This window comes from Heterodontus francisci, chromosome 6 (genome assembly GCF_036365525.1).
Source record: "Heterodontus francisci isolate sHetFra1 chromosome 6, sHetFra1.hap1, whole genome shotgun sequence".
Taxonomy (NCBI): domain Eukaryota; kingdom Metazoa; phylum Chordata; class Chondrichthyes; order Heterodontiformes; family Heterodontidae; genus Heterodontus; species Heterodontus francisci.
Window position 1 is genome coordinate 54985919 of NC_090376.1, and position 12446 is coordinate 54998364.

The 12446-nt window shown below is 38.4% G+C and overlaps 1 protein-coding gene across 1 annotated transcript in view; it reads left to right on the forward strand.

Moving 5' to 3' along the window:
- Positions 1 to 10932, forward strand: part of LOC137371319 (radixin) — a 102472-nt gene extending 91540 nt beyond the window's left edge. The window contains exons 12-14 of the mRNA XM_068033704.1: positions 1646 to 1738; positions 2028 to 2270; positions 8788 to 10932. Coding sequence (XP_067889805.1) covers positions 1646 to 1738; positions 2028 to 2270; positions 8788 to 8952 — 501 coding nt within the window. The 3' untranslated portion in view covers positions 8953 to 10932. The remainder of the gene's footprint in view (positions 1 to 1645; positions 1739 to 2027; positions 2271 to 8787) is intronic.
- Positions 10933 to 12446: the final 1514 nt, after the last annotated feature.

Genomic DNA, 12446 nt, shown 5'->3' on the forward strand with positions numbered 1-12446 from the left:
CTATAGCTTTACACATTCATCAATACTACTTTATGCCTCTGTTTATATAATCTAAAATACTATTATTTTTTATTACCTGTGCTTGCACTTGCAGACACTTATGAATTTGAACTTAACAGATGTATAAAATGTAGCTAGTCCATCATGGCAATATTTGTTTTTTTAAAAAGTCTAGGCCAATTCAAGGAAAAAAAACTGAAATTCATCAACACTAAGGCAATTCACACTTGTATTTATGTTGTAAAATGTCCCAAGATGCTTCATAAAAGCATAATCGGGCAAACGTTGACCTAAACTAAGATATTGGGATATGTGAGTAACAAAAGTTCCAGGGGATGACCATGAGGCATGTGCCCAACGTCTACTTTTATCTGCATTAATATTAGGCAAAAACTTGTCTAGTCTGTATTTAAATCTAGCAGCTGCCCTTCTATCACACAGGACTTTATCTCATTAAAATAACCTGTCGTGCATTTGTCATAAACTTTCTTAAAGTCTAAACAATGCTAACAGGCTGACCTTCATCCACCAACCTCAAATTCAGCCAGGTTGGTATGGTAACTTTTTTTCTTCCAGAAGTCATATTGGGAATCTCTAATACCTGCTCTATCTAGGTGTTCATGATTCCTTCTAACAACTTTCCAATAACTGAAATTAAGCTAATTGGTGTATAATTTCCTTTTTCTATCTTGCTGCACTTTTTTAATTATTGGTACTACATTAGCCTCTAGTTGTTGGGGACAAATCCAATTTTTGAATTTCTAAATATAAAATTTAGAGGTTCACTTAACACATCCCCCATTGCTTTGAGTATCCTGAAATGAATACTGTCCAGTCCAGCAGCCCTATTAGATTACTTGTTCCGGGATTATACATGCATTCACTTCGATATTCTACACTTCAGTGTGAGCTGTACATTGTATTAATGGAAACTGAGCATTGTCTGCTGGAGTGAAGACTGATTTAAAAAGTAGCCATTTAGAACCTCTGCATGTCCTTGCTGTTGACTAAAGTTTAAGTTGCTGTATCCTTTGTTGTTTAATGACCTTATGAAGTCTTCTATTGTCTTAAGTCCTAACATAGCTATTTAAAAGAAATTTTGCCATATCTGTTCTTTTGCTCCCTTTTATGGCTTTCCGTTGATCTTGTACTTCTATTCCTTGTTTTCTTATGTAAAATTGCCTCTGCAACCCTGTCTGTCTTGGCCTTTTATAGGCCACCTTGCTGTTTACCAAATTCAGATATGTTCCCAATACGCAAATCTATTGTCTATAAGAAACAAGGATACGTATCTATAAAACAACTTTTCAATCCTGCTGCAAATTTCCTCTTGTGCCATATTCCTTTTTGCATCATTTTTCTAACATCTCAAAATTTTCCTGATTGCCATTCCCTTTATTCAATTGGTCATTTTTTCAAATTAAAAAAACATCTAGTCAAGAAAAACTTGCCTTTAATGAGTTGATGCTGCCTGTCCTTGATTTTACAAATGTATGGGTTAATGCTTAATGAGGTGTTGTTTGATATTCACTTTAACTTCTAGGTATATAGAAAACAATTTTGAGCTCAAAGAAACATAGTTGTGCTAATGTACAGTTTTCAACTAATGTTTAATTGTATGATTAAATTTTTTTTTCCTTTTTAGGCAGCTGAACTTGCTGAATTTACTGCCAAAATTGCACTTCTGGAGGAGGCCAAGAGGAAGAAGGAAGCTGAGGCCACTGAATGGCAGCAGAAAGTAAGTAATTCAGCTGTGATTGTTCACTGTATTTTAAATTATTTGGATTAAAGAAAATTATGTATATAGGGGTGGGACAGATACTGTCCAATTGATTAAATGCTGCTTCCAAATTAAGCATATTTTCTCTAAGGGAATTTTACACCACGCAATAAAAGAAAACTTAGATAGTTAGCAAATTGATCTGACCATCATACTTATTGCTAATTTAGATGACATTTGAGAAGTGTGAAGAACTTTTACTAGTACGAATGGGGGGAAAATATAATTTTTTTTCTCCAAACTTCAGGCTGTCACAGCTCAAGAAAATTTAGAAAAAACGAAGGAGGAATTGAAGTTTGTGATGACTGCTCCTCCACCACCACCTCCACCAGTTATTCCACAAGCTGAGAATGAGCACGATGATGAGCAAGATGAGAATAATGCTGAAGCCAGTGCTGAACTCTTATCAGAAGGAGTAGCAAACCACCGCAGTGAGGAGGAACGCATTACTGAAACACAGAAGAATGAGCGTGTAAAGAAACAACTCCAGGTGAGCTGATTAGTTCTTGGGTATCTTTGTGAATAGGCTATAAGTTATTCCAAATGTGTAATCCTTAGGTTAGGAAAGGCAAGTTTCAAAGATATCTTGAAGTTCACCAGAATGCCCACTATGGCATGAGGTTAAAGAAGTATTAAAATCAAAACACTAGTGTGCTGAACTCTATAACTGCATTAGTCATTAGTGTGTGCATTTCTGTATTGGGTTTACATTTTCAATTTGTTTCTATCTTCTATATAATTTCTGTTTTTTAATATATTCAAACTTTTTCTCCCAAGTGAGATTTGAACCAACGATCAATGTTTTTTAAAAAAATTGTTCTTTTTGCCCTACTTTTGCTTGCTTAAATAATGTGGTACAACATACTTTTGCTATATATACCATCTGCATTTCCAGTTGAGATTCTTTCAGATTTGAGAGCAGTATTAGCAGACTTTTACATAATTTAAATTAAACTAGAATGACACACTCCATGTCATCTAAGAGGGAGAATCACAAATGCAGTTTTCCTTTTGAGCTTTCAACAATGATCTAAATGTTCAGTGTTTGTATGAAACCAATTTTCCAGGGAAAGCCCCTTCCTATGTGTTGGTTCCTTAGGTTTGATGGAAGGAATTTGCTGCTACAGCTTCCTTGTTTGCAGATATTTTTTCCTTTGTGTCTCTGTTTCTATGTTTACATATTTGTTTGGATGCTTTGCAATAATTTTGACTTGGCTTCCTTTTAAAGGTGGATCCCATTTGCTCCTCCAGCTTCATAAACTTTTTGCAGTTTTGAAGCTGTTTCCTTTGCATCCAGTAGCCCTTTTACAGTTGCCCCATGGCACTTGCATTGGGTCATATGCTGTGCTTTCAGGAGAGGCGAATATTTATATCCGCTACCAAAACAAGAAATGCTGGAATCACTCAGCAGGTCTGGCAGCATCTGTGGAAAGAGAAGCAGAGTTAACGTTTCGGGTCAGCGACCCTTCTTATATCCGCTAACCTGATAAGGCCAGCAAACATGCACAGCACCAGTGCTGGTGTGGCTGCTGTGCCCAGCCTGCATTATCAACCCCCATGAGTTCTTTTCATTCAACATTCTCGGGCTTGACCTATTCGATCTTGGGCAATGGAACATTTTATTTCTCAGTTGTCAAAGTAACATTAGCTTTGTTGTCATGGAGGAATTCATCAGCTATCAAAGACATAACCTGAGCTCTGGTTCATCTCCTTGGTACCTTTTATAATCTTGTTTTAATGTAAGGCTATACAAATACAAAGAAGAGGTTTTGAGAGTTTCTACAGTTATGACTGAAATGCAAGAAAAGGAAGAACCATCACTTTAAGAAATCTCCCCAAAATGATATCCAACACCAAAGCAACATCCAGTTTGTGTGGACTTGGTTAAGTTAGCCCTGTTAAATACCAGAAGCTAAACCTATGCATACTGGAACTTTTAAATGTCCTGTGGATTTCAAGGTTCTTTTCCTTTCACACAATTTTGCCTTGCACCCTCATCCCTTTTGTCATTTCTTCCACCCTATCACACACCTTTCCTTTTTGTTCTTTCCTCCATCCCCCTTTGCCTCCTGTACTTGCTTAAAACTTGTTGCATCTCTAACTTATTCCAGTTCTGATGAATGGTCATCAACCTGAAACATTAATCCTGTCTCCTCCTCCTTTAGATGCTGCCTGACTTACTGAATTTTTTTTATTTGTTTCATGGGATGTAGGTATCGCTGGCCAGGCCAGCATTTATTGCCCATCCCTAATTGCCCATGAGAAGGTGGTGGTGAGTTGCTACCTTGAACCTCTGCAGTCCATGTGAGGTAGGTATGCCTACAGTGCTGTTAGGAAGGGAGTTCCAGGATTTTGACCCAACGATAGTGAAGGAATGGTGATATAGTTCCAAGTCAAGATGGTGTGTGGCTTGGAGGGGAACTTGCAGGTGGTGGTGTTCCCATGCATCTGCTGCCCTTGCCATTAGAGAGATACAGCACTGAAAAAGGCCCTTCGGCCCTCCAAGTCTGTGCCGACCATTCTAGGTTGTGGGTTTGGAAGGTGCTGCCTGAATAGCCTTGGTGCGTTGCTACAGTGCATTTTGTAGATGGTACACACTGCTGCCACTGTGCTTCAGTGGTGGAGGGAGTGAATGGCACCCCGTCCACAAACAATCAAGTGGGGTGCTTTGTCCTGGATGGTGTCGAGGATTCTGAGCCTCTGACCTGCTCTTGCAGCCATGGTATTTATATAGCTACTCCAGTTCAGTTTCTGGTCAATGGAAATCCCCAGGATGATGGGGGATTCAAGGATCGAAATGCTGTTGAATGTCAAGGGAAGATGGTTAGATTCTCTCATTGGAGATGGTTATTGCCTGGCACTTGTGTGGCGTGAATGTTATTTGCCACTTATCAGCCCAAGGCTGGATATTGTTCAGGTCTTGCTGCATTTCTACACGGACTGCTTCAGTATTTGAGGAGTCGTGAATGGTGCTGAACATTGTGCAATCATCAGCGAACATCCCCACTTCTGACCTTATGATTTGAAGGAAGGTCATTGATGAAGCAGCTGAAGATGGTTGGGCCTAGGACACTACCCTGAGGAACTCCTGCAGTGATGTTTTTGAGCTGAGATGATTGACCTCCAACAACCACAGCCATCTTCCTTTGCTCTAGGTATGATTCCAACCAGCAGAGTGTTTTCCCCTAATTCTCATTGACTCCAGTTTTGCTAGGGCTGCTTGATGCCATGCTCCGTCAAATGCTTGATGTCAAGGGCAGTCGCTCTTTTGTCCATGATTGAACCAAGGCTGTAATGAGGTCTGGAGCTAAGTGGCCCTGGCGGAACCCAAACTGAGTGTCACTGATCAGGTTATTGCTAAGCAAGTGCAGCTTGATAGCCCTGTCAGTGACACCTTCCATCACTTTACTGATGATTGAGAGTAGACTGATGTGGCGGTAATTGGCCGGGTTGGATTTGGCCGAGTTGGATTTGTCCTGCTTTCTGTGACTAGGACGTGCCTGGGAAATTTTCCGCATTGCTGGGTAGATGCCAGTGTTGTAGCTGTACTGGAACAGCTTGGCTAGGGGCTCCGCAAGTTCCTGGAGCACAGGTCTTCAGGTATATTGCCGGAATGTTGTCTGGGCCCGTAGCCTTTGCCTTATCTAGTGCCTTCAGTTGTTTCCTGATACCCAGTGTCCCGTGTTTTTTTTTAAATTTCAGATTTCCAGTACCCGCAGTATTATGCATTTGTTCTTTGTCCCTTTTGTTATGACCAAGGTGGGAGGAGTGCACGCTTTATTCTAGTTCCACCTTTCCACGGGTCACAACATATATTGAAATATTTTTCCACTTACTGATATGGTCAATCATGGACTATTTTTATCCCAGAATAAAACACACCAACCAGGTTTCTTAAACCGAATTTTGTTCATTAATTATAAAACCAGTCTTAACCAATAATGAAGTAAAGTGTAAATACAGATTGAACTATTAAAGTTCCCTTTTTACCCTAGTCCCTCATACATTCACACATACGCCAGTTAACTGGAAAAAAAGGGATTTTTGTTAGAACTCTATTGCAGACAAAAAAAACAGTTGTGCTGAATACTTGCTCATTCTTGAACAAACAGCAGATCAGATATGTGTTCCAAAATTGGTATACAATCTGACCTCCGAGTACATGTAGACGGGTCACTGAGATCTTTTAGAACTGTTCTTTTCAGATGGCATTGAGAATTAATTTAACAGGATTTTCTTCAAAGACTGGAGACATGAGTTGGCCCAGTGGACTTCTCCTGGCTTTTAGAGGTGCTGGAAATCTGAGCTGGGTTGTGGTCTTATCTCCTTGGGAATTCTCTCCCTTTTAATACAGTTCAACCCCAATTCAAAAGCAAAACAAATAGGAGGTCAGCCTTTTGACCTCTATCAGTCTTGAGCTGTCACCACTTCTTTAGAAAACTTTGGACACATGGAGAAGTTGTTTACATTTATAGAGCTGGAAGTCAGGTGGTTTCCTGGAAAGGCTTGTTTTCCTCAAGACCTCTTAGTGCCCCTTTTTTAAAGTCAAGTGGCCTTTACATGACCTCCTTTGAAAACCCCAAAGCTTAATATTTCTTCAATCTTTCAAAAATGAATCCTCAAAAATATATTTAACAAAACACAGGCACTTTTGTAGCGCCTTCTGTCCAGTTTATCAAAGATTACCGTAACAATTCCACCTGAAATCTATTTGTGCAATAATGGGTCTGTTTTCTTTTACTAGTAGTTGCTAAGGAATTTTGTTCCTTGTTGCAATACTTGCCTCCTGTCAATGGGGCCATTTCTTAGTGCTGAAATGAGCCTCAAAAGTTTAAAGCATTGGGTATTAATATACTTTCAATGGCACTCTGTAAATTAGGAAGGCTGTGTACTTAGTACATGGGGTGAAACTTAGCCAGCAGTCTTGTTGGAAGGGTAAGCAATCCTTTATTGAGGCTCGCTTGTTTTTATGGGTGAGAGACTTGCAGATGGAAAGAATTCCAATTGTTTATGCTTTTGAAGTGAGAGCATGGGCTGCTGTCTAGAGAATTCTGTCCTCTGGAATTCTGAATCCTGACTGATTTATTTAAGGTCTAATAGCCTTCCAGGTGAAACTCTTCAAGCTGTTAAGAAACCTTTGGTGATCTGGTTGAGATGGTGATGGATCTCTTTAAGAAGCACTAACAAAAAATAACTGGTTTCTAAAATGGTCTACCCCATTGCACAATACCTTTCTTTCAGAACCAAGAATGCTCCTACATGAAAGATAGCACCACTTTATAAGTCAATATGAAGACTTTGAAACTTTAACTGTAAGGCATCCACAAGGAACAACTACAATCTATTTTTGGTATCTTGCTGCTTGAGCAAGTCTTCAACTCAAATATGCCATCAATATTTTTTGTACTAATGTACTAGATTGGTGATGAAAGTTAGGTTACCTAGCTTCAGGATCGTGTTCCTTAATTCTCAACATAATTCCCAGTTGATCCACTAATTTGAGAATTTCTATTTTTATAAATTCTCTTTATACAACCCTCATTCAGAAGACCAAATGTCCTGTGCCATGACTTACAAATTGTATCCTTCTAATCGGGGGCTGAAATTCTCATTCATACCTTTTGTTACTTGCAGATTTGATTTCTACAGTGCCAATCTCAACCACCTCGACTCAACAACACATGCTGAAACAAGCTGCTATCATTCTATCCCACACAAGACCCTAACTTACCTAACACCTATAGATGCCAAGTGCCGCTGACTGACTCCCCATGTCTCAGTACATTAACGTCTCACCTATTTCTTCTACCTCCTCGCACTTAACTAACTTTTTAAATACCTGCATCATTATGCCCTTGATCATACCCCCCACTGATCTAACTCTGGTATTTTCCCTCTGTTCTGCCATTGGTGCCAGAGCCATACAGTATTCTTGCCTCTCACTTGGGAACTTTTTTTTTTAAACCCCTCCACCTTGCTGCATCTCAAAAGTCATCATAAAATTGACTTGGCTGTCTTTGGCCACCTCACCTAATTTCCCTCTTGCTGCTCTGGTCAGACTTTATTGCAGTATTAAGTGCTGAACAGATGTTTTTATGTTCCTCATTGGTTCTACTTAGTAAACTGGTCTGACAGGCCATTTTAACACTTGATTATTCATTGAGTCTGTTCGTTTGCAATTTAAAAGAGAAAGTCCTATCTTCTAAATTCTTGCTGTTTACGTTTATTTTTCAGACTTCTATGTGCAGCCCTATATGAACTGATATACGTTTCCATGCTGTAAAAATAGAAATACTGAAGTAATTCTGATTCTCTTAAAACTGATATTTCCTGCTTATAAAACATGTGTTCTGTGAAAGCATAGAATCATACAGCAAAAGGAGGCCATTCAGCCCATCATGCCAATGCTGTTTTTTTGAGCTACCCAATTAGTCCCACTCTCTTTCCCCTTAGTCCTGCAGTGTTTTTCCTTTTAAAGTATCTATCCAATTCCAAGCAGTATGTGGAAAAACATCCTGTAACTTCAGCCAATCTAAAAGCTTCAAAGTGATATGTCTAGCCATTTGTGGGTTTCTATATCAGACCTTTTCCTATATAAATGTAAATGACTCTCAATCAAAGCTGGAATCCCAAGTTATTTTGGTTCCTGTGCATAACTAAGTTGCAATTTGTGGAGATGTGCAACTCAACTAATCGACATTCTCTAATAGTGGTATGCCCCTCCACAAACATGACGTGCATTGGGCATTAATAGATCAAAGTAGACAGTGTAGTTGAGGAGACTCAGCAGATAGTCTGGCTAAAATTCTTTTCTGTGCACACTCTAGACAAATGATCCTTCGACTGTTATTCCAAAGTAGACATATTTTCTGTACAGCCTTGAAGTTTAAGAATACTTCTTGAAACAGATTTTTTTTATCACTGTTTTCTAGTTAAATTTAAAAATACTAGATGCAAACTCTGAATTTTCTTACTGAAAGACCACTAAAACCATGTTTGTTTAACAGGCACTAAGTTCTGAATTGGCCCATGCCCGCGATGACACAAAGAAAACCATAAATGATGTCATCCATGCTGAGAATGTTAAGGCAGGCCGTGACAAATACAAGACCCTTCGACAGATACGACAAGGGAACACAAAACAGCGTATTGATGAGTTTGAAGCTATGTGAAAGTGCAGTTACTTTATATTCTTTAAAACAGCTGAACCAACAGCAGAGGAACATGCAGCGCTATGCTGCTACAAAGAGTAGTGTTTCACCTTGCCAAAGTATTTTACCAGATATACCTGTGAGTTGGATGTAAATTTCTACGGCAGTTGGTAAATATCCTTTAAGCATTTTACAGTACAACAGTTAGCAGAACTTAGCTGGAACTATTCAGGAAATATACTGACTTTTGTTGAACTGGCATGTTTTAATTTCAGTAAAATGCATGTATCAAGTTTGGCTTGCCATTAGAGGTGTATAAAGTTAATATAGAACAATTGATACTTGGTGAGAACCTAAGCAAACTGCCTTAAATTCAGGGGAGTCTGCAAAATTCATATCTAAATTTCAGTAACTGAGATGTAACATTAACTGAATAAATAGTGTTGTCAGATTGAACATCTTTGTAATAAGGTTGGTGTTTCATGTCCTATCATCATAGATGGTTTTCTTTGCCTACCTGTTCACAAAGACTTGTTCAATAGAGAGCAGTCCAGCTAGAAACCAGGACTTGCTACTTGCTCAAGACACAGCAAGCAATGCACTGGCATTAGGTTTGCTGTGTCTGCAACATATATTACTGAACAACTTTTAATGTTGGGCCTTTCTGGCAGGGGAGCATATGAAAACATCAGTCCCAAGGAGGGGACAGTATACTACCTCAATATTATACACATGATGAATGGCCAGTCAAACACCCTCTTAAAGTGTGAATTTTCTGCAAGATATCACTTGTGCGATTTAATCTTGCATCTTTGCTGCTTTGGCACCTTTCTTTCCCTAAAATTCAGAATGAATTGTTAGTAATGTTGCGATACTTGTACGTGTTAAGACCACTCAATGTTGTATATGTAAAATGGCACATAAAAGGTTTTTGTATTGCACTTAATATTTCTGTTGCTGGTACCCAGGTGTTTCTCGTGGGAGAACGAGTGAGTGAATATATGTGTACACGTTTCAGGTGAATGGTGCTTCTTGACATAAGAGGATGAGGTACTGAGTGAGGTAACTTGCATTATTAAATCCAAGTGGTAAGTGGGAAATTACAGTAGAAGGAAGGACAGTGCAGATTGTCTTCACAATTGGCTGTCAAACTTGCCACATTTTCTGAGCTAAAATAGTCATTGAAGATTTACTGTAATTTAGATTTGGTGCCCTTGCTTCCTCTGTACTTGGTTCAGCTACATTTCCATTGGTATTATGCACTCAAATCAGCATTTATCTGTAATGGTTTATTGAAATTGCCATTTATAGTTGAGCATTTAACATACCCAGTAGGTTAACGATAATGGGCAATTCTACTGCGCTCTTTTTTTTTGTGGCTATTGCAGGTTAAGTTTTGATTTACATCATGAATAAACATCTAGTTTTTTGTAATAGCAGGTGAGATTTCTGTTTTCATGTATGCTAAGGGACAGCTGGCAATTCTTGAAGACTGGTTGTGAATGTTGTGCACATGCATCAAACTGCTTTTTGTGGAGTATATCTACTTGCAGTGAAATAGCATACTGTTTGGATACATCAGGAACATTCACTGAAGCAGAGCATTAGTATTTTTATAATGTTCAAGCAGTTTGCCATAGCAAATTGAAATACTGTGCTTCCAATGGATTTTTTTCCTGAAATGTGTACACTAGCATTGATGCATCAGTGTATTGGTATCCCTGTTGGATAATACAACCAGTTGTGTTTGCAGTTTAATAGCTACATGAGCTAGATTGAGTGTTCCATTTATACAATTGTGCAACTATATTGATTTTAAAAAGCTGTATGGCTTAAAATGCAACCACTAGCAGTATAGAACCCCTATTACAAAATACATTGGTTTGTTTCTTCCAAAATTAACTTTACAAATGCTTTTCCCTGGCACCATGTACTGTGTTGTACAGTTAAGCATAATTATTTTGAACATTCATTGGTTAACAATTAAAAAATGTAAAATCATGTCTGGTGCTCTCTTTCCTATAATTTGACGGGTTACTTAAGTGCAGGTGTGGAAATAATGGGCTTGAGTTTTGCAAGTCAGTAACCTGTTCAGATGACTAGAGCAATGCTCGAGTGGTCTACTCGTGTGTCATTGAATATTCTTTTAAAAAAAAAAACTTTTTTTTAGTGGGTTAGGCAGAAAGAGTTGGATGTTTGGATCCCATCTAGATATTGTACAGTATAACAAATTTTAAATGTTATGAAAACATCATGTTAATTTATCATCATGGTATGATTTACCATTCCTCACCCAGATGGTTGGAAATTGACGTGCTCTCAGGATTAACTGGTAGTCAGTAACTGTCTTTTGGGTGTGCTAGAAAATGCTGGTTAAATATTCTGTCCTTCCCCAGCAAAAAATCTAGGAATGTACCTTGTTTAATATTTCTGTTCAAGTGCATGGAGAAATGGAATATTTCCTTTTGAGAATGCTTAATGAATTAGAAACACAGAAACTAGGAGCAGGCGTAGGCTATTCGGCCCTGCTCTGCCATTTAAAAAAGATCATGGCTGATCGTCTAATTCAGTCCTTGTTCCCGCTTTATCCCCATATCCCTTGATCCCTTTGGCATTAAGAAATATATCTATCTCCTTCTTGAATATATTTAATGACTTTGCCTTCTGCGGTAGAGAATTCCACAAGTTCACCACCCTCTGAGTGAAGAAATTTCTCCTCATCTCGCTTCTAAATGGCATTCCCTATATCCTGAGACTGTGACCCCTGGTTCTGGACTTCCCAGCCATCAGGAACATCCTCCCTGCATCTAGCCTGTCTAGTCCTGTTAGAATTTCATAGGTTTCTATGAGATCCCCTCTCATTCTTCTAAACTCTAGTGAATATAGGCCTAGTCAACCCAATCTCTCCTCGTATAATAATAATACAGATTATTCTGGGATAAATTATAACCCAAGTAAATGTGGATCTGCATTCCATGGGTTTGTGTAATATACCTGGGCTTTCTAGTAAAACCACAACTTTTATATGTTGCATTGTAGCATTTGTTTTTTTTTGTGCAGGAGGAATGTACTTTTGCAAATACTCAACACATCTAACTGAACATTTCCTCACTGCTGTTGCAAGAACAGTCAATAGTGGAGGTCAAAGTTGGGAATTTGATGAATTCTTAGAAATTGAAATCTTACAGAATGATCTTAGTCAGCCAGTGAGGATGTTTTGTCTTCATTCTTCAATTAAAAAAAAGTCTGAAGTATCCAGTTTCTGTATTAGATTTGGATTTGTTAACTTATATTGGGAGCAGCTGAGCTATGTCTATACATAAAGCTTACCAATTCTGACCCCTGCTGGAGAACAGGAAGAAATGAAGTAAGAAAATGTAATTTTATCATGTTATGGTTCAAAAAAACAAAAGTTGTGTATTTATGAAAACCTGTTTTTGATAACTTAGAATTACTGTAGTAGCTCCTGAGGTACAACATTCTAGGCTAAAAATTTGACTGGGTACTGTACCATT